The sequence below is a fragment of the Leptonychotes weddellii genome, chromosome 7 (genome assembly GCF_054177405.1).
Source record: "Leptonychotes weddellii isolate Sample4059 chromosome 7, ASM5417740v2, whole genome shotgun sequence".
Lineage (NCBI taxonomy): Eukaryota > Metazoa > Chordata > Mammalia > Carnivora > Phocidae > Leptonychotes > Leptonychotes weddellii.
In genome coordinates, this window is record NC_138375.1 from 12,679,806 (window position 1) to 12,702,336 (window position 22,531).

The 22,531-nt window shown below is 40.7% G+C and overlaps 1 protein-coding gene across 3 annotated transcripts in view; it reads left to right on the top strand.

The window, feature by feature from the left end:
- The window catches only part of BASP1 (brain abundant membrane attached signal protein 1), a 73,163-nt gene that overhangs the window by 43,444 nt on the left and 7,188 nt on the right, over window positions 1-22,531 (top strand). The window contains exon 1 of one of the 3 annotated variants that reach the window (XM_081825925.1): window positions 19,351-19,748. The exons of the other annotated variants lie outside the window; for them this stretch is intronic. Within the exon in view, the coding sequence (XP_081682051.1) occupies window positions 19,665-19,748 (84 nt within the window). The 5' untranslated portion in view covers window positions 19,351-19,664. Of the gene's footprint in view, window positions 1-19,350; window positions 19,749-22,531 lie in introns of those variants that run through there. 3 annotated transcript variants of the gene reach the window in all.

The following is a 22,531-nucleotide window of genomic DNA, read 5'->3' on the forward strand; positions in this document are numbered from 1 at the left end:
TTTGAAAGCATCAGGATTCAGACCGATGTGCGTGTGATGCCTCAGCTTGTGTTTGCTTTCGTAGAGTCAACATAAAACTGGGAAATGTAGTGAATTACTGATGAGTGAATAGTATCAATGAAATGTGTGGATAGAGAAAAAAATGTTAAGAAGACTCTAGAAAGGGATAGATGTTTTCTAGAATTTTTCTAGAATTCTTGAGGATGGCTTCATTGTAGAGCCCCATCCTACTCAAAAGCATTTGGAGGATGGGGCACCTGGGTGGCTCAGTTGGTTAAGCATCCGACTCTTAACTTCGGCTCAGGTCATGATCTCAGGGTCCTGGGAGCCAGCCTCGTGTTGGGCTTCACACTCAGTGGGGAGTCTGCTTGAAATTCTCTCCCTCTGCCCCTCCCCCTGTTCGTGCTCTCTTTCTTTCTCTCTCAAATAAATAAATCTTAAAAAAAAAAAAAAAAAAAAGTATTTGGGAAAGGTCTTTCAGCCAGAAATAATTACCACAACTTGTCTCAGCTCTGAGGATGGGCTTAGTCCTCTTCAGAGGACAGTCTCAACTATATTGACAAGAACCAAGCCCTTCCCGTAAAAGACCTTTGGGAAGGTAGAAATTCTAGATCACAGTGGCCACGACAACCCTGAAAATTAGGTTGAAAACTGAGCCCCCATGATGGCATTGGGGAGCCAGTGGGACTGTTATTTCCTCGAAGTGTGAATACTAACAAGGCAGTGCCAAGATCCCCGAATCTATAGCTCTCCAATGCAGTGTTGTTAGACGGGCAGGGGAGAAAAATCTGAGCCAGGGGCCAAACTACATGCAAGCTGGTGAACTTGAAGGGGATTTTTAGATTTAGAATGGGGTTCTGGTTATTATTTCAACTATTGCTGTTTAATTTGAATTCCGTTAAGCACAACTTATTATTAGAGAAATGGTACTATGCTTTGGATCAACTCAGTTTCTGTAACTAGACACAGGCGTATGAGGGTCTTTGTAACTTAGAGGAATCTGAAAGAGGAGCCTCATTCCCTAATTGCCCATTTCCACAATTTGCTTTACAAGCCCTTCCATAAGAGACCTTTATCAAAATTGCCTTTTTGCACCCCCAGAGTCTCTGGGGATCTGAACTCTGGTGTAACCATTGAAGAGAAGCACCTAAGCTTCTGTCAGTCATCCTGTCTCACCTTATAAAAATCATTTCAATTTCTGAGTGTTGAATTCTTACTTAACTTCTAAACATGGATCTGAGAGGCTTTTGATCCAGGGCCCCAGAGACTGAGGAGGGTTCCACAGGTGCTCTAAAGGATGTGGATTCTTCATACATATAAGTAAGTTATAGTGATGTTTTCGTTTGGTGCAGGGGATTGAAAAACATAAATGTTACTGTGTCTTCATTCAACTATGGAAGAAACAGTTGAATACCAGACTGCCCAGTGGGTGGGTGTTCCATATACTCTGATCTGCAAGTTGTAACTCTTATCTGGAATACTCCTTCAAAAGGTGTGCATGGTTGGGAGTCAACTTTGATGTGGCCTATAAAGTTCCTGGCCCAGCACTTAAGCTGGCCTTTGATGGAATAACTCCTCAGTTAATTTTAAGAAATTGTACCTCTTTCAGTATAAGACAGTGGCTGGAATTAAGCACGTGAAAATGGCCATCTGAATCCCACTTCGTATGTCCCAGATTTAACTTAAAAGAATTGGTAGACTTTGTGTTATGAGAATCAGGGGATAAATGTACTGCAGAGGATTTGGAAAATATTTAGCATTTTTGTGGTCTCTTTAACAGTGCCCCAGTGTTTCCTGGGGGAAAAGGCATTAATGATCAGAGAAACTGTGAATCTCTGCATCTGGGCCACCACGGGGCTGTCTTGGCCATGGGCTTGCCAGTTCCCTAGGGTCATGCGTCTTCGTTTGTCTTGTTCTCACTTATGATTGTTTCAGTTCAAACAGGTCTGAGATATTCCAGACCTGGGATAGTGAACAGATGGTTTCATGCTAGTCTGTATTCTAGTAATGTGAGGTGCGTGGCTGGCTCAGTCGGTAGAGCATGTGACTCTTGATCTTGGGGTCATACGTTCATGCCCCACATGGGGTGTTGAGCTCACTAAAAAAAATATGTATATGTATAAAAATAAATAATATTCTTCTGGTAAATATATTTTAGATGGTTTCCTGTAGTATTGTTGGAATTCTCCCTTCAGCTGTAAATGCAACAGTCTATCACACACTTATATTTAGCCACTGTAAACTGATGTGATGGAAAGACCAAGATCCTATCTAACAATGTTTGTTACCTGGAGAAATTGACCAATAGGTGTGCCTATCAGAGCAGCCTCTGTTGGGACCTTCATCTGCTGATTTGAAGTGAAAGCAATTACGCTATACTTTTTAAAATAAAAGGTTATTTTTTATCATGTGCTGTTGCTGTGTGTGATGGATAAGGCTACAAAATTTTGAACTTCAGTGCATATGTGGCATTAATTCTGTGGTTGACTGTGCTCTGTGTATCTCAGTGATGGGCGGGGGGGGGGGGAATCCCTTCAGTAGAATCATTTAAAAGTATCTCCAGCTCGAGTTGGACATTACTCTGGGGAATGGTGGTGTTTAGTAATCATTACCATAAGGATAGTGCAGTGTGTCTTCTATGACGGAACATCCTCATTGCGTACACTTGAGGACCAAGTTCAGTCAGAGGTGTTCTTGCAAACTCAGAAGTGAGGAGACATCGTGTTCCACTGTAGGACGTGAGTTGCTTTCAGCCGAGAGGGTAGCACGATGTCCTAAAACAAGCATGTTTATGGTTGCCCACATTAAATAAGAGGGCCGGATGGCACCCTAACATCTGGATAAAAATACATGCCTCATTGCAGTGGTGCTTTCTTGTAGCTCGTAAGGTGCTTTCCCATATTGTTGCTCCTTGATTACCTCTTTCCTAGTCTCATACTACCATTCCACAAGTTTTAGCGTCTCTTAATTATGGAGGGCTTATACCACATCATATTAAACTTTAAAACGCTCACATCTCAAATTAAATGTATTTTGCATTAATCTATATGTGTTTGATAAATCCGTATGTGTTGATTTGTAGAAGCTTGATGACATCACTATTACTGTAAACATTTGTCTTAGCCCCTTCAGGTAGCTCTGACAAAATCCACGAGAGCGAGTGGCTTAAGCAATAAATACTAATTTCCCTCGGCTTTGAGGCTGGGAAGGCCAGGGTCAAGGCACTGACAGATTCGGGGTCTGGTAGGAGCCCTCTCCCTGGTTGATCGAGGACTGTGTTCTTGCCCTCGGCTCATGGGGTGGAGGGGGCCAGGTCCTCTCTGGGGCCCATCTGAGAAAGAGCGCTGATCCCATTCATCAGGGCTTCCCCGGCGTGACCTAACACCCACCTCCCAGAGGCCCTCCCTCCAAATACCATCACGCTGGGGATTAGGTTTCAACATATGAGGTTGGTGGGGGGCATAATAAGCATTCTGTCTATAACCACACTTAAGGACTTATTCATTAAAGTCTCTTTGTATTTTGGAGGCTCTGCTTTATTTCTTTGAGATCTCAAAACTTTCAGACTTTACAGGGCCCTTGAGAGCTGACACCCTTGCCCCACGTCTGCAGGGCCCCGCGAGGCAGGAACCTTCCCTGTTGCTGGCCTGGCCTTGCCTCACCTCTTGGTGGGTGGGTCTGACCTGTGCGAGCGACCATGTCATGTCAGGTATCAGACTCGCAAAGCCTTGTTTTTCAGCCCGAAGAAGATTAAAGGTAAGAGGCTGTCTGCTCCTCTTGCTGGGTGCGTGCATGTGGCCGCAAGTCAGAGTTTTATCTCCGTGGGTCACAAAGTTCAGGGTCTTCTGTTCCCTCCTGAGCCGTGGGGCTAGCAAAAGTCTAGATAGACGTGATTCACTAACGTGGAATTTGCAAAGTCAAATTCAGTTACTAGTTCCAGAGACTTCTTTAGTCCTGTTCGATCAGTGGTGAGGCAGTTCTCATCATTTTTTTTTTTTTTTTAAACCCTACTTAAAATCAGTGGTGACACACAGCTTCTTTACCTTTTTAAGCCTTCGGTGTAGACTCTCTAATGTTTTCTATAAATGGCTTTTTTTTTGCACATACTAACATTTCTATATCTTTGCTTTGCATCTTCCTATTTCATTACTTTTTCTTAAACCCACAGTCTGATCTCTCTCTTTTTTTTTTTTTGACTGTCCCTAAGGCTTCTCATTTGAATGTGTTTTGAGGGTTCCATTTTGCTTTTACTTACTGCTAAGACTCTTGCTAGTGCTCTTTGTTCCATCCGTACTAAAATACACCAGTGTCAATTTGATGTTTGTCCCACTTGACTAAACATCACTTTATTCTTCATAAAAACTGCATTTTATAGAAAATGTATTCTTTGATGAATGTATCTATTTTGTGACATTAGCTGCATTGACTTTACAGTATTAAAAATCAACCTAATTTTTGTTACTATTTATTTTTCACAGCATCAGTAATATTTTATGTGGTGAATTCATTTAGCAGATTTGGTATTTTCAGATGATACCATATTCCAACCACTAATTGTTGAGAAATGTATGTTTTTGAGAGATGGTCATGGTGGGGAGGGAGTTCTGTGAATAATTTTATTGCCAAATGTGTTGAGATATTTTAACCTGAATTTTTGGTGCTTAAAGAGTGGTTTTGAGAAATTTTACTCTGGTAGAATTAGATTTTTTTGCATAGATAGAGCAGAAAATTTTAAATTACAATGGCTTAAATGACAGAGGAGTTTAATTCTCTTTTACATAAAATTCCAAAGATGGGCTCCAGGGCTGATGTGGCAGTTCAGTGGTGTTTTCAAGGTACCAGGCTCATTCTCCACGTTGATTTCTGCCCTCATGATCAAAATGGCTGCTAGAATGCCAAGCTCTCTTTTTTCAGAAGTACCTATAATACTTTAGATTGGATTTTATTTGCCAGCACTCAATAGTGGAGTTATGAACTTATTTTAAGTAGAAGAAGGACACAAGCAATTGGATACCTTGGTGGTGCAGGTTGGTCCACAAAACCCCAGTATTTCTGCCTGGGCAGTGGGACGGATGGTGGTTCTAGTCTCTTGGCTGGGGAACACAGGAAAAGGAGGAGGTTCAGGTAGGTGGGAAAGGTGGTGATGAGCTCACTTGGGGAAATCTTGGGTTTGAGGTACCCAAGGGATGTCCGTGTTGGGTCAGTGGTATACCACAGCATGGCTGCATTTGTAGCTCAGGAAAGAACAGTGTGGGTAAGCTGTCGACACGAGACAAAGGAACCCCCAGCATCCCAGAAGGCTCTTGAGACTGTGCAAGTGGGTGACTCTCTCAGGAAAAGCAAGACAGCTCAAGTGATGAGAACTAACAGTGATGCCTCTGTGAACCTTTGAAGGAAGTCATGGACAGAAGAGAGAAGAAGAAGGTTGAGGCTTGAAGATGAGAAAGACAGGTCTGTGGAAAATTAGAGGGAAACAATAGCTGTGTTTTCTTTTTTTCCTCTGTTTTTTAGAGGGGTGGGGAGGGGCAGAGGGAGAGGGGGAGAGAGAGAATCTTAGGCAGGCTCCACACCCAGCGTGGAGCCCAACTTTGGCTCAGTCTCACGACCCTGGGCTAAAATCGGATGCTTAACCGACTGAGCCACTCAGGCGCCCCAATGGCTGTGTTTTTTGTTTTTGTTTTTGTTTTAGCTTCACTTTCACCATTGGACTATTGTTTGATATTATGGGAGCATCATAAAGATAAGCGTTTTAACTTCAAAGAAGGCTAGGTGTGGTATAATCCGAAGGGCACCACAAGACCACGCTGTCTGCTCAAGAAGAGCACTAAAGTCTTTGTTGTCTCATTTAATTATTAATAGATACTCTCTCAATAAATCTTCTCTCACGTTAAAGGTATTATTATCCCCATTTTATGCATATGAAAAACAGGCTTACAGAGGTTAGGCAACTGTCTCTTTGCCATGCAGGAGAAAGGGATGGAACCGGGGCTTGGAAGCCAAGTGCATTTATTGGTTCTGGTCGGGATTTTGTGCTTTAGTCCCATGCATGCCTCCTGAGAGGAGGTTTTTGACCTGGTAAGTGCTGTATTGATACTACAACCTAAGTTTCTTTGCTCTCAAGTGCTCAGAATACACAGAGTAAGTGATGAGAATTTAAAAAAAAAGAAGATGACGAGGACAACGGCGACTATCTTGTTTCCCAATCTTAAAACATTCCCATGTGACCATCTTCTTTACTGATAATAATATTGCAAACCAAAAAGAGCCTGATCTATCTTTGCAGCATCTTTCAGACTTGAATCACACCCTCCTCTGATAGTAGGAACTGAGTCACTGGTCAAGTGTGTTCATCTAAGACTAGACAGGGATCTGCAAACTTTTCCCCAAAGGACCAGATAGTAAATGTTTTAGGCTTTGCCAGCCATGTGATTTCTGTCACAACTACTCAACCCCGCTTGTGCGGGATGAAAGCAGCTGCATTGTGCAAATGAATGGGCATGGCTATGTTCTAATTCAACTTCATTTTCAAAAGCAAGCAGGCGACCCAGTTTGCTGACCCCTGCTCTGGAAGAACGCTAAATTCTACAATTTCTGCTTTTAATCCTGCAAGTAAAATCATTTGACAAAATTGTGAAAATAATGAATTATTCTTTCTTATTTCCAGAACTCAAAAAATATTTAGCTAGTTTTGTTTTTAAAATTGACTTTATCTCTCCAATGATCTTTTATAAGTGTAATGACAGTAGTTTTGGGAGAACAGATGCAAAGTAGGAAATTGGAGTCCTCATCTTATTTGCGATTTTATTTTCTCCTGCATAGACTTGATAGAATTCTGAGCTACCAAGGTCCTTCCAAATCGCTCAAAATAATCTATATCTTTCAAGTCAACCCCTAAGTCGCGGAGAGCCTTGATCACCGAACTGAGACTTTTGAGTCTGCACCCCGATAACACCTGTGGTGTTATAAACTGGAGAGAGGAGGCTTGGATACTCACACTATTGGCAGATTTTCATGCCTTATATTCCCCAGTGATAAGCAGACTACTAGTGTGTTCAGGAGGCCTCAAGGAACAGAAAAATCCTTCAACAGTAGTTCATCTGGTGTTTTTGATTTGTGTTATGCAGATGAACATAGCTATCTTAGAAAAGCATTGTAAAGTGCAGTTCGCATGGTGGTAGTTTTACAGTAGGTTCCAATTGCAAATCTTTTATTTGTACCTTCGCTGAGAGTTTTTAGTAATGTGACCTAGACTAGATTTTTGAGAGAAATATCTTTTTCTCATAAAAGAGCAAACTAAGAGGACGTTAGCCTTTTGTATGCAAATCAGTGCTGATTATGACAAATGAGCATAATTAATTTGTAAAGAATCATAAGCAGATTCTCATTCTTTTTAGCTGTTAGTTCTCATTTACTTGTAATAGAGAAAGCAAATTTTTGCTAAAATGATTATAGTTCACCTTTTGTGTTCTTTAAAAGTGTCCTGTCCCTCCCAGGCAGGCTGCATGCATTGCAGTAAGTACAGGATGGCATTTTTTTTCTTTTTCAAGATTTTGTTTATTTATTTTGAGAGAGAGAGAGAGGGAGAGAAAGAGGACGAGAGTGAGCTGGGGGCGGGGCAGAGGGAGAGAATCTTCAAACAGACTCCCTGCTGAGCTCGATGCCAGGACCCATGAGATCATGACCTGAGCGGAGATCGAGAGTCGACACTTAACCGACTGAGCCACCCAGGTGCCCCATAACAGGATGGAATCTTTAGCACATGTACCCTCTCCTGGCCTTTGAGTGCTAGTATCTGTGTGACCTTTGGCTCTCTTCATGACTTACAGGAAATAAAATATTTTCTCCTTGTGCAAAAAGTCTCTTGAAGTTCGACTGGCTGGAGGAGCTAGAAGACTGGGTGTGGGGAATCCTAAGAGTCTATGGTAATCACGCAGGACAGTCAAGTTTCACTAATTCTAAATAAAAAGACTCCGTTTTGCCTGGCTTAGAGGATCGTTTGGATTTTAGCATAGTTCTACTTTCAGAGCCACATTACGAGTGAAATCAATCTGTGTGAATAAGTAAAGTGAAGTAATTCCGGTAAACTGTTCAATTTGCAATGAATCTTCAGTAGATAGGCAAGAACTCAGTGACAGTTTTGAAGAAACTACATTTATTTCTCAGATTTTAATTTGTTGAATTGTAAATCCCACATTTGAGTTGTCACAAAGTGTGAGTCATGTGATCTAGAATAAAGAATTTTTACTATACACCATGCTTGGTACTGATTCCGAAGACATTTCAGGTTTACATTAGCTAAGAGGTCCCGTCCAAAGGTGGAGAGAATAAATCTTAAAGCGCTATCTCTGCTGGATGTCTTCATTTCGTATATGCTTGGCCAGACTGTTTCAGTTGACGATAAAAAAAAGTAACAGTGTTCTGACAACTGATCTTTATTTTAATGAATGCTCCGTCTTTTATGGGTGGTCTTAGGTCATGTTAGTTCACGCTGTACATCTTTTCAGCCTTCCAGCTGACTGAAGGTATAGCTTTGATTTTCCTGTATTTTCCATGGTAATTTACTCTCACCTTTTATTTATATATTTATTTATTTGGACCCATTGTTCCAAACATGCAAATAGTTTTGGACCTGCAAATTTTTCCTCTCTTGGTATTTGTTGTATCGATGTCTTAGATGTCTCAAATTTTAGAGATGAAGTAGCTCAGTCCCTTTGTTTTATAGAAGAACATTGTAGGTCCAGAGAGGTGTGGGACCAGGTGTCCAGTCACCAGGGGTCAGGAGTGCTGTCCTAACCAAGATTCTCTTTCCCTTTGATTCAACTTAATCTATTTTAGGTCTCATGTTCATGACATAGTAAAATAATTTGCCCACTTAATACTATAATAAGTTCGCTAGGATTTTCTCCATTAAAACCGACTCATGAATCATAGTTGAGTATTACTTTCCCAGCTTTTCTTCTGTATTCTCCTTACGTCTAAGAGTCCTGTGGAATCCGTGGTACTGTGTCACCCTAAGGCTGCTTTGGGTTTTGAAATCTCTTACCCAACACCGATGCCTAGTGTCAATCAGGGAATGTTGCAGTTTGTAAGCCACTACTCTGGATGGTGTTACAGGGTAGGAAGTTGTGGGAATGCAAGGTCGGTGGCAGGAGTGAGTAGTGGAAGTCTCAGAACCTTTTCTGAGGCTGAGTTTTGCCAACTTGTATCAGTCAGATCGATTTTGTCACCTTAAATACATCTCTATCACTCTGCCTTCTATTTTAAATGGACAGTATGTTTGCCTTTGACTTTCTTACTAAGACAGTGCACCTCTCCTCGAACACATCTGTCAAAACTTCAGGATTGCTTAAGACTCACCCCATCACTGTGTGTTCCATTTGGCAATGTCCTCCAGACCGGAGTAGGCTTATAGACAGGGAACTGCAGACACCCCACATAGAAGACATGGGTTGAGTGCATAGGATGGGATCCTTTGTCTGTTCATCAGAAGGAATTTGTGCCTAATTGAGTGAATGCTCACGTGTCTGGGATCAGCCTGACTTCCCATCCTTGCCTTTATTTAGCACCCCACTTTAGCGGCTCCCACCTTGTTCCCCATCTCAGACAGTGCACAACAAATTTGAAAGGCATCCCTAGGAGAGCCCAGAAAGCCTCGTTAGGAAAGATTTGGGCCACTGCCTCTGCATTTTCTGCTCTAACTCTTGCAAAATAATTGATTTTTTATTTTAGTGTACTTGTTAAAATTGTTTAAGCCACACTGTCAGAATCCAGGCCCCAGGCTAGCATTCATTTGCTTGTTACCTTTGACCATTTTAAGAGGCATAGTTTTCCTGCGATGTAGACCAGCGAGACCTCTGGGAACTCGGAGTCAACCTAGGACTGTGCCTGGATATTGGTGGCGATTCTGAAAGAAATGGCCGTTCTCAAAGTGCTTTTGAGTGCTCAGTACAATCTCATCCAATACACACACAGTTATTGCACATTTGTACAAAGGTCTAAAAATTATAGACCTGAGAGATACAATGATAGTCACTAATACCAAAAATGAAATAACCAGGCCTTGGGGAATTAAAAAACAGCTTGACATAAACAGCTATTCATGGCCATCGATGTGAAATGTTGGAGTCTGAGAGCGAATTGTGAAGAGAGACATCTTGCGGTGCAAAGAGGGTCATTTTGTTAAAGCCACGGGGACAGGCCCCGTGGGCAGAAGAAGTTGCACTGGTGGTGTAAGGAGTGACTGATTATATACTTGCAAGTTGGGAGGGGTTTAGGAATAGTGCAAGTCTCTGAGGAATTTGGCAGCAAGGTTTCCAGGACCTTAAGGGGTCGTGTACTACAGTCTAGTAAAACCTTAGTCGTGAGACCTTCAGATGTATGGAAGATGTGAGCCGTGTGTTTGTGGAGGATGATTGCTAACATGGATCTTGTGCGTCTGGGGAGGGAGATAAAGGAAGTTTCCAAAGGGATTTTCATACATTAAAGGAGATTGACAGGATCCTGGAGGTCAGGCCTAATGTCAAGCTAAGGTTGCCTTTTGCCCTTAGCAAAGTATTAACGTGGAGGCACTTGAGTTCCTGGAGGAAGGTCACTCTGCCTATCCCAAGCCCTTGTCGAGGGGCTGTAAATTGTAAGGAAGTTTCATTTTTTTCTGTATTTCTTTTACCTTGTCTCCACATCGGCCATAGTGAAATTCAAACCCAAGTTGAACACATGTTGCTTAAAGATTCAAGTTCACAAAATCATGCAATTAATGGTGTTAGTTCCTTTTCTAAGGAGAGTGATTGGGGTGAATTTTTTGTGGCTTGAACACCTGGAGAGGGGCTCTCCTGAGGCATTGAATAGGTGCTTGGTTTTACGTTCGCATATTGGGATGGTATTTAGCATTTGGTCAGCAGGCGAGTCCCGACGTGCTCTTGGTGTGGCTTGGAATGCAATACTTCATTCCCTAGTGGCTCCCTAATTCCAAGAAAACTGCTCATGAACTTGGGCAGTCTATTTTCTTGACTTGCTTTTTTCTAACCTATGGGGAAAAAATAGAGAAATGGCTGACTTCTTGCCTGAATGTTATGCTAAGATTCAGGAAGGGTATCTGGTAATTCTCTTACTTTGTGTTCGAATATATTATTTTATAGCTGTAGATGGAAAATAAAATATTCCTAGGAGAAAGGTTTTATTGATATTTCCATTTTAAAACTATCATTGAACTCCAGGTGAAATGGGCAAAACAGAGTATTATGCGTGGCCCTTTGCCACAACCTCTCAATCTACCTAAAGCAAGTAAGATGGAAATATAGTTTGGAAAACACTCTCTCTTTCCCAGAAGTTGCTTTAAAGACATTTTGATATTTTTCTGGAACATTTTCCGGTATATACTGGGCTCACTTAGTCATTTGGTGTTCCTAGTTGGCATTCATCTTTTCTCAGCAGGAGGCATCTGTTCTTATCATTGTAAGATTTTGCACTTTTAGTAACATTTACTTGCTCTTAAAATCTACGGATTATAAAATGATTATTGCAGGCTTTAACCTAGGATTTAAGTGTTAAGGAAAATGATTATTTTGATCATAATTGAATCGATTTCCATTCGTTTGCCTGTTTTGAATGTAGTACTTTGATCCACCTGTCTTTTACTTAATCTTAAAATTCAAGGTTACCTAGTAACAGGGCAGAGAAGTGGTTTTAGGCACAAAATTTTAAAGATCTAATTGGCTTTATCAACCTATTCACGAATCAGGCAGCATCCCATCTGGCAAGAAGGGGGGAGTTCCAAGGAATTGTACAAAATGAAGGTTTTTATAGGAAGGAGGGGGCAAGGAAGTTATTAGCAAAAGGAAAGAGGATTGTTTCAGGCAAGGTCACCTTCCCTAAATTGCGGGGAGAGTAGGGGCTCCTGTCCTGTGGATTACTTCATCTTCCTTTGAGGCTGGAGAGAGCCCATGTGACAGATTACCTCATTGGTGCTGATCAGAAAATTCCTGGCTGACTGGGTAACCCCACATTTCTAGGGGAGGTTGAAACTGCAGTTAGCTTAGGTGTTCAGCCCTGGTTTGGTGACTTGGCCTAGCATAAGTGACTCAATTTGGGACCTGTGGTTTTCTTTTTAACAAGGTAAAAGAAGGTAAATGAAGATTTCCTGAATCCCTACTCTGTGTCATGAGCCAGACTGTATTGTGTCCTGCAAATACTCCAGTTAAAGCTATGAACAAGCTCCCCCCACCCCCTTTTTTATCTTTCATAGGGGAGATTGAGTTTGCCGAGGCTAACTTCCCTGCCCAAGTTCACATAGCCGAACTTGGTCTGCTGACCCCATTGCCCATGGGCTTTCTTCCACAGAATATACCGGATCAGGGCTCAAGACTCATGGCCCAGCCATCAAAGTCCATTTGAAGTAAAAGAGGAAAACCTGTTTTCTAATGACATAAAATGGATGCTTCTGAAAACAGTATTGTCTCAGAGGGAGGGTTGCAAACCTTGAACCACAATTGAAGCCTGAGTTAAGTAAAGAAGGGAGTTTACAGAGCCCTCTGGCTACTGGACTGTGTTTCCCCGACCTGTGACAGAAGTTGCTGGAGTAACAAAGGACGCCCTAAGGCGTGGTGTAGGCCTGGGGGCTTCTCTGCAGCTGGTAAAACCTGCTCTTGGGTCAGGAACCTTGCTTTTCTCTGGGAGCTGCCCCTTCTGTGGCTAGACAGTGGCACAGTGGGGTGGGGGGCAATAGGGGGGTAGTAGAGGAGGTGGGGTCAGTTGGCTGCTGGGGAGTTTCTGGGTGGGAGATTAAGTCCTGATAATTCTAATGTATTTGTGATTCTGCTAGCACAAAGAGAACTCAGATAAAATGGCTCAGTAGTTGCTGAGTCTTCCTTAGGGCTGACGCCACCATGTTCTGTCCACCCTTATTTCTACGTTAGACCCAGCTAGGGGTCCTAATCACACTGGTCTTTGGGATTTTCATTTTTCAGTTTATACAGATGATGCAAAAACCTTCACTGACTCGTCACTGCCGACTCCATCTGTCTGTATTGCTCAGTGAGTGGCCCCTGAGCCACTGACTTCAGCTTTACCAGGTCAGTTTGTGGAAAGGTCAGTTTTATCTCCACAAGAGTCTGGAGATAAAAGATCTAGGGAACACAGACAGCTTGGGGTGGGTGGAGAAATTTCGGGAGATACACTGCCATTTGTAAGAGGGCGGTGCTAGGTTACAAAGGACATTAAATGTTGCACTCTGTTGTTTAAACTCAACATTACATGGACTCCTGGGTGGCTCAGTCGGTTAAGTGTCTGCCTTCAGCTCAGTTCATGATCCTGGGGTCCTGGGATCGAGCCCCGCGTCGGGCTCCCTGCGCAGTGGGGAGTCTGCTTCTCCCTCTGCCTGCCGCTCCCCCTGTTTGTGCTCTCTCTCTCTCTGTCAGAAATAAATAAAATCTTAAAAATAAATAAATAAACTCAACATTGCAGTAGCCTCTTGAAAATAGACCCAGAGTATCCTGTTCACCTGTGGATTTAATATTCTTTCTTAATTCAGGAAAGGTTTACTAAACCCTGATTTGTTTTGCGCGAAGCCTAACACCAAGACAAAAAGCAAATTCTTTGTTGAAAAATCAAGGACATGTATACAATATTTTAGAATGGTTTCCACTGAAAATGATTAAAATATGAACTAGCTTCAGGACTGGAAATACTACATTCACTATTGATGCTAGAACCAAAGGATACATTAAAATGTCAATATGTGGCAATTTTAAGTGGTCATAAAAAGTGTGAACCAGCCCTTTATGATTGGAGATAGAAAATACTGGAAATAAAACTGCAGTTATACCCTGAGTGGGTGGCCCTCCTCCCTTCTCTTTGGCTACCAGTCAGTCAGTGTCCAGTGGGCTACATTGAATGAGTCTGTTATGGCTCCAAGCCCAGGATGGTCTGTCTAGTTCACCAGTAAGCTGCAAAAATATCTCAGCTTCTAGAAGGCTTTTTTATTTTGTTTTTCCCCTGTGCTTTATTTAATTCTGTCTCGAGAGTCTTAAATTAGTTGCAGCGATAGGACATACTAGTTTCCCGGGTCTGTGGATGGGAGGAGTGATTCAGGAGTGATTTTAGGTTGCATTTCCTGAGTTGGTTGTGGTTCACTTACTAGCTTTATCGATTAAAAGAACAGGTGATTCCTATAAAGTCAAATGTCAGAATGCAGGAAATAGGGCTTTTTGAAAGGACCACTCATTAAGTGCACATAAATAATGATATAAGCACACAGCCAACTCAGAAAACGTACTTAACTATTGACGAGAATGAATAATACATGATTTCTGATAGTGTTTGCTGCATGTGGCAGGATGTTTTAAACGGGAGAAAAAAAAGCCGCCTGCATTTGGTTAACTTTATATTCAAAGAACAAGCTTAACTGTCATCTGTTATATTTATAGAACCACCATCAATTCGGTTTTATGGTTAAACTTTATAGAATCGATAGGAGGTAGACTTTGAAAAATTGGTTTCTACAATGTGCATATAGCAACTTCAAAGATACCTGGTCAATATTATTGCAGTGATTTGTGTGTTCTCCTCTTTATGTGATGAGTCCTAGCGCCATAGAATTTGCCATCATGGATGATCTCTGGAACTTGGCCATGTCTCATTTAATGGAATGGCATTTCAGTTATAATTTAGCATACTTTTTTCTACTTCTAAGTGAAAGCTGAGTTTATATAATTGAATTTACACTCATGGTTCTTTCATTTTATAAGTTTATAATTTGAAAATTGCATGATTCAGTGTGTAGTAAGTCAGCAATATTTATCAAGAACCCATCGTGAATTAACCTAAAAATCTTTGTTCTGGGGTTTTCAGATATATGTTGAATAAATTTGAAGAAAGGCTTTAGGTCAATGCTCAAGTAAGGCTAGGTCTGTTTTACTGCTAAAACTCCCTACACAATACAACAGAATATAAAAGAGCTAAGCAAGGATGCTACTGATAAATACCACAGGTGGATGGCTTATTAAAGACCCAAGACCAGATTGCATGATCAGGAAAGAATAAGTGTAGTAAAGTAGTCCTTTTTATATCTCCATGGAGAATTAGCGTCTAGAGACCAACTGTGCATTCCCTTATCTCAAGCCCTTTTATAATGCAGGGAGCCTATTTGCCTTACTTTTGCCCATCAAATCATTTCACAGTAAGACCTCTCCAGCTTTAGAGGTCACTGTGTTCATCCTTTAGCATTTTAGTTGATGAAATGTCTGTCCTTTTCCTCCTCGCACTTGAGAAATCCTAAATGTTGTAATAAGAAAGAAGCTAAGTGATAAGATGACTAGACAAATACAGACCTAAAATGCTAAAAAGATAAACAACTATTTCAAATGCTTATGATTTATTTAACATTTACTATAGAGAGATCTTAGCGAATCTTTGTTCCGGAATAAATCAGAGTTGACCATATTCACTTGAAAGAAAGTGATGTGGATGCGGAGTCCGGGCACACTGTTGGACTTGGATTTGTTTGCCCTCACTCCTTTCTCTTTCTCCCCATCTCTGTAGTAAGTAAGCTTTACCATACTTGATTTTGACTTTCTGAGTCTTTCAGAACCTTAACTATCAGTGATTTCTCCTTCTTGTTTCTACTTTAGCTTCTTTCTTTATTCTTTGTCTCTTCCCACCTCCCCATATGTATTTGCAATTCTTTCCAGTCCTTGTAAAGTCTGTCTTGACAAAATTGCAAGTTCTCGTCTTGACTTTTGCCTTTACTTAAACAACACTCTTTTATGTTGACCATTGTGGATGGTCCCTGGCTCTTCCTACACTGTCTGAGTCCTTCCTAAGAGACATATGTCCTCACCCCTCTACCTGGGTCACTCCAGGGTCAGCAGCTGACAACTCGTCACCAGATCGAATTGCACAATTTCTGTCCTTATCTCTCTTAACCTTTTCGCAGTAGTGAAGAAAACCTCCAGGCTGCATCCTAAAAATCCTCTCTTCCTTTGCTTTCTGAGACACTTTCCCTTCTTTTCTAACTCCTTTTAAGAGCTCGTTTTCTACTTTCTGCCACCTAAATACCACCATTCTATTAGACAACCTTTATAGATTTATATTCCATCATCCCTCCTTCCAGGTAAATACATCCTCCCCTATCTCCTAAATCTCAAGAGGGTTTTCTTGTAATCTCGACTGGACCTTCCTGTTTTTCACGTATGTACTTTCTACTTTCCCATCTTTATCTACAGGTAGCGTAGCCAACTTTCAAGGCCGTTTGTCATGGTGGCTGAGACCTCAGGTAAGAGCCAGCGTGCTTGGGTTCAACACCATGTCCGGGCCAGGGATTATATAATCATCCTAGGTGAGCTGTTTGCCTGCAGCCTGCCTTCGTTTCCTCAGGGTAAAGTGGAGGTAGTAATAATTCCTTCTTCCTGGGATTGATGAGACAGTTAATGAGTTCATACACATAAAAATTAAATAGTAAGAGTCCTAGGCAGAGTAAGTACTGTGTGTATAAGTACTTTCAATATTTCTGCCATCTCAGACCCCATCTTCTCTATAAAATTTTCCTGGTGCCCCGACTCCAACCAAAGATTATCTCTTTGGGGAAAACTGTTGTTTTGCACTCTCTTCTGACACTTCCCTTCCTCTCATTTTAATTGTCTCTGTGTGTCTTCTCTCTCCTGCCAGGCTAGAGTAGAGGAGGCATTTTGTTCACTTGTCCCTGTGCATGACTTCTTACACTTGTGTGTACTTCAAAAAAGTTCTTTTCTCATTAAAATCAAGTCTGTTTTTCTTCTGAATAATTTCTGAATATCTGAAGTTCTTGAGGCCGCTCTGCATGTTGAATTATTATTATTTTTTTAAGATTTTATTTTTAAGTCATCTCTGCACCCAATGTGGGGCTAGAAGTCGCAAACCTGAGATCAGGAGTTGCACGCTCCACTGACTGAGCCAGCCAGGTGCCCCTACCTATTGGATTTTTGATGAGAGATCTCCAAAGATAGCTTGAGGATGCTTCCGCAGGGCTAGTCTGTACTTCATGAAGGAGAATAATGGAGAGGTCACTTGTGGTTCATTTTCTTTTGTATCAGAGACCTTTCTGATTTTGTAGATCCAACTCTTCTTAATAAACTCTTCGGGAAAATTGGGTTGTAGAAGTATGAGTGTGTCTATCCTTTTTTCCAAATATTTCTTGCACATTTTTATAGTACACTTTCACAGTGCTTTTTGTTATGACAAGGAAATAAATTGTCTTAAATGTTTTAGAAACTTGGACATAGGTTGACAATTCTTGCTACGGTTCCCTCCCCAAAGGACATTCCCATCCCCTCCATGGTGGTGATGTTACAGTTGCTGAATAGAAGCTTTGACTGAACCAGATACTGAGAACAATAATTCCAACAATGGAAATTATCATCAGGCATTGATGAAACCTCACAGCAAATCACTGTGGCCAAGCACACTGTGGTAGGAATACCAAAAATGCACGTAGGCTACAGGATCTTTATTTCATTTTTTCTCTTAGAATAAAAATTATGACTATTTAAAAGAAAAGGAACAGTCATTTGTTGATATTAGAAATTGTTGGACATAACCAAATGCTTTCTTTCCTCTCTTCTTATTGAATATAGTTTTTCAATTTGTTGTGTTTCTTCATTCTTTGTAAATTCTCTCTTAAAAGGTCATTCCCCCCAGCCCCTTTTCTCTTACCCTAAAGTTTGCTTCAGCTGGGTTTGGCCAATAACTTGGATTTTTTTGTGGCCAGAGTCATTATAAACCCAGTTGGTCTGGTGAAGAATTTGTCTGCAAATGCAATTCACAAGTCGGTTCTGTCTTTATAGGTTACTTTAAAAAAATCAATAATGGATTGCTTTGTTTATAAACCCGTTGAAGCTTTGCAGCCCTGAATTCGCAATTGCTTGTTTGAGGATACAGTTCATATGCTCTGGCCATACATTTGCCTTTGTCAGGAAACATTGATTCATTCTCAGCATCCTTGTGAAGCAGATATATTTTCTTCTGATTATAAAATGGAAACAAAATCAAAAAGAGACTGTTTCGTATTAATCACATCATGAAGCAGCAGTCGAACCAGGAATAGCAGTCCCGTCTCTGACGCATACTGTGGCGTACTCGTGTTGTTTTGCTATGTAGGTGGTCGTCTTCTTCATTGTAATCTGTTTGCTATCATCCTTAAAAACTCCTTCCTCCTGGTTCTAGGTGAAATGGTTAGTTAATCCAGATTTGCATTTTCAAAATAAAAACTTGGCAATGGATGGGACCTTTGTATGATTCAAACTGTCCTACATAGGAGGTGCCTAGATATTACTAGTGCAGAAAAAGAAGACATAAATAGGAATAGCATGTGAAGTTGCAAATATAGTAACTTTTGGATCATATGGGAGAAATTTTATATTAGTCATATTTTTTTTGTTTGGCTTTATATACCAGTTAAGTATACCAGTGATTTCCATTGTCCTAGAATTGTGTTGTTGTTCACTGACAGAGTAACAAAAATGTGAAAATATGCTAGTAAGAAATGGAATTGGGTGATATCGTGGAGTATGTAGTAATTGTAGAAAGAATACAGTGCATGTAATCCCCCATGGTTTTGAGGTAGTTAATGCCTGGAAACTATGTCATTATGCAAGGTTGCATTTTCTGAAGAGGGACAATACTGTAATTGTTGGGGCTTGCATTTTTGTTCCAAAGACTTGGGCATCACTAATGGATATAACCAGCACAGCACTACTGAAATAAAGATTCAAAAATCACAAGTGGTGATTCTCTGCATATTAAAACATCTAAAATTCAGTACGTGGGCTAAGATAAATATTAACATTTAACTACCAATAATTTTGCTTGCCACCAAGATGCAGACGGATTCTTGAAAGCTGTTTGGAGGGAATGGGAAATGAGCAAAAATAGGTAAAAAATGAGCGGGGAATACAGGCTTCCAGTTACAGGATGAGTGAGTCTCAGGGGTGAAAGGTATAACATAGGGAATGCAATCAGTGGTATTGTTAATTGCATTGCGTGGTGACAGACAGCAGCTACACTTGGGGTGAGCACAACATAGCATATAGACTTGTCGAATCACTATGTTGTACACCTGAAACTAATGTACCATTGTGTATCAGCTACAATGAAAAAAATAATCTGGGAACCATGAGGCATAAAAAAAATGTTTTTCAATTTAAAATTTTTTTAAAAGCACCAGAAAAATAGATAGGAAGGGTCCCCCACTACGTAGAGGAAGAAAGTGAAGCTTGGGAAAGAGGAATTCATCAGGTAACACAGGTAGTAAATAGAAGCAGACTCCTCAGTGCTACCCTGAAAACACGCAGAATCCTCAAATCCTCCTCCTCTCCATTTCTCATCACTGAAGTCTGTTCTGATGGCAGTGGGACGAGGCGGGTGAGAAGAGTGTTCTGGAAAAAAGAAAAAAAAAAAAAAAAAAGGCAAGCAAGCTGTTAGGATGACCCAGGTCTCCAGAAGGACTCTTCTGGGGTGGCTGGTTCCTTAGACTTGCCTCAAAGGACTGAAATCTTCCAGTTGGTCATGACAATGCTATGGTTTCTTCTATTCAGAACTCCTTTTGAGTCAACATTTCTCCTTTTCTTGTTCACCTGCACCCAGCCAGACTATTTAGTGAGTGTTTTATTTCAGGGACTAAAGACAGGAAAGTGTAAATGATAGCTCGCAGAAACCCGACAAGTTTGGGAAGCTGTAGGAACAACTCCATCATGGCTAACATAGTGATCGATGCTCTCCAGGTAAGTAGGGCTGTGCCTGCCTTTGTTTTAAAACACTGGCAGTTTTCTTGACTGAAATCAAAGGCAGTTGGGGTGAAGCCATATGTTTTCACTTGGTAGCAGCCATATAGGATTTGAGAACCTCAGTTCTGGAAGAGGGAGAGCGGTCTTCTATCTACGGAGGCTGCTGAGCACTAAGTCAGATCAAGGGCTCCACTCACCACAGCAACTGGCGTCTGCCAGATTGGGCTCCTTTCTGAGCATCAGAGAACAGAGAAACTATTTTAATGGGCTTCCTCATTGAGAAAACCATTGCCATAGCTTTGGTGCACAATGGCATCAAGTTACAAATCGTGGACTGCTAGATACTCTCGTTCTTACGTGCCCTGAAGGTGTTAGAGAAGCTTGCAGGAGAGCATATTTGGCTTCAGTTTCCATAAGTTAAACAATGCAGAAAGAGACTGGATCTGATGGAGGAGTAGATTTTCAGAAGCAGCATTTTACGGAAGGTGGAGGGAGACTTTATTCAAAACGAAAAATGTTCTCTCTTGCCTGTCTCATTCGCTCTCGCTCTTGCTCTCTTTTACGTGAAGGTAATGAATCTTTGCCCTTACTGTGTTTAAAGTCACCGTGACCTCCTGCTGATATTCCCAAAGCAGAGTTGGCATTTAATACTTGTAACTGGCCTGAACTCTTTCTCAACTAACAGACTCCAAAGAAAATGTAAAATGTTGCTTTCTGATAGCTTTGTTAAAATGGTGATATGTCCTGGTTTTCTTGCATAGCTTTTCCATGACAATAAATGTAGAAATGAATTATCCCTTGATAAAAAAAAAAAAAGCTATTCATGAGAGATGTCTTAGATAAAACTGTTTAATGAAGTTCTGGACCTATAAGGGAATCTAGAAAAGATATGGACCTTTATGAACAAATTGAATTTTTTTCCTTGGAAGAAATGTTCCATATTTCTGTGCTCAATTAAAGACAAACAAAAATGGTTCTACCCAAAGTAAGTGGTATAATTGATTGATGATAGTAGTTCTTATGGTTAAACTCTTCAGACTTCTCAAAGGAAGGAAAAGAGAATGAGTCCTCGGTGAAAACCTTCAACTTTGGCAAAATTTAGACCCTTTTTATGATACTGGACCATCTTAATATTTATTTTGTCTCAGGAATTAAATCCACCTTTTCCCATAAAATTGAAGATCCTTTTTTTTTTCCATGAGAAGATCAGCCTAGGCATAAGCAAAATTGCCTTGTATATTTTAAATACCTCTTGCCAGCTCTCGGGTATGAAGGATTTTGTGGATAGGAGCTTGAGAATTTTAGCACTTACTGAAGAAGAAGTGAATCTAATCACTGCTTAGATCATTTTTCTCACCCGTAGCAAGTGGGTGAAAGCTGGTTTCTGGCAGACAAAATAGACTTTGTCAGGAGGCCACACATGACTAAGCGCTTAGTGTTAGTGTCCTATGAAACAGTATAATTTTGCTTTAGAAAGAAGGCAGATCCTCCATTTACATTGAGCAGTGTTCCTGAAGGATTTGCAAACACCGTTGGTATCAGCTAGTTCTGGATGAGGCAGTGGGGATGATGGCAAGAAAATAATTTCCACATTGTGCAAGTTTATTTATGTTTTACAAGTGCTTTTTAAAAAATATTTATTTATTTATTTCAGAGAGAGAGCGAGCAAGGGGAGGGCCAGAGAATCTTAAGCAGACTCTGCACTGAGCGTGGAGCCCTACACGGGGCTCCATCTTACCACCCTGAGATCATGACCTGAGCCGAAATCAAGAGTGGGACCCTAACCAACTGTGCGACCCAACAGCCCCTATAAATGCTTTTTGTATACAGGAAATAGATTCCTTAATCAGTCTTAGTCTTCAACCTAACGAATTTTGGGAGGACACAAACATTCAGTCCATAATACTGATCATAACACATTTTTCACATACGTAGCATTTTGTTAGTATCATTCAGAAAACACACACCCACGCACATACACACACATCCCCCACCCTCCCACCCCTGAGAATGAACTTTAAATATCTTCATTTTATGGAGTAGGAAATTTGAGACCCAGAGGGGAAGATGATTTGCTCAGAGTCTTAAGCAAATTATTTACAGCTGGGACCAGCGCTCAGCGTGCTTGCCATTTTTAGCAAACGACATACTGAGTGCTAGGTGGTTTGTTTTTGACACGTCTTAAAAGATTCATAATTTAACTTTTTTCTAAATGACATTTTGTTGTCTGCCTTTCTGCCTTTATTTTCTCAAAATGAGAGACTAAATTTTAATTCAGGAGGCTATGCTGATGATAGATTGGTTTGTTTTAAGGTAAGAAAATTTTAAGTGTGTAAGAGGAAAGTTTTGGATGAGCTGATCACATTCGAGTTTGCAAGAATTGTTTTTTAATGAAATTCTGGATTGAATTCAGCCTGTATAGAGGTGATTTCGACCCCTGTGTATCCTGGCGGTTGTGTGTACAAAACAAATATGACTTAGATGATTTTCAGTGGCTAAGAAACATCTTCCATGTTCCTTGACAGCCTTCCTAGAGCGAAAGTAAAAAAGAATTGGAAGAACTTTGTGGGGGAGATCATCTCTATTAGAGTATGTTGATTACAACATAATCTTGCAAATGATTTCTTGCCCTTAATCCCCCGAAGAAATTTTTTATGTAAAATTTAAGTGCTCAAGAGTCATTTTTTTAGGTTTCTATAGTGGTGGTATATAGGATCACATTGTTTTCTTTATATAGATAGATAGATGGATAATAGATAGAATCTAACATTAGCTTGTAA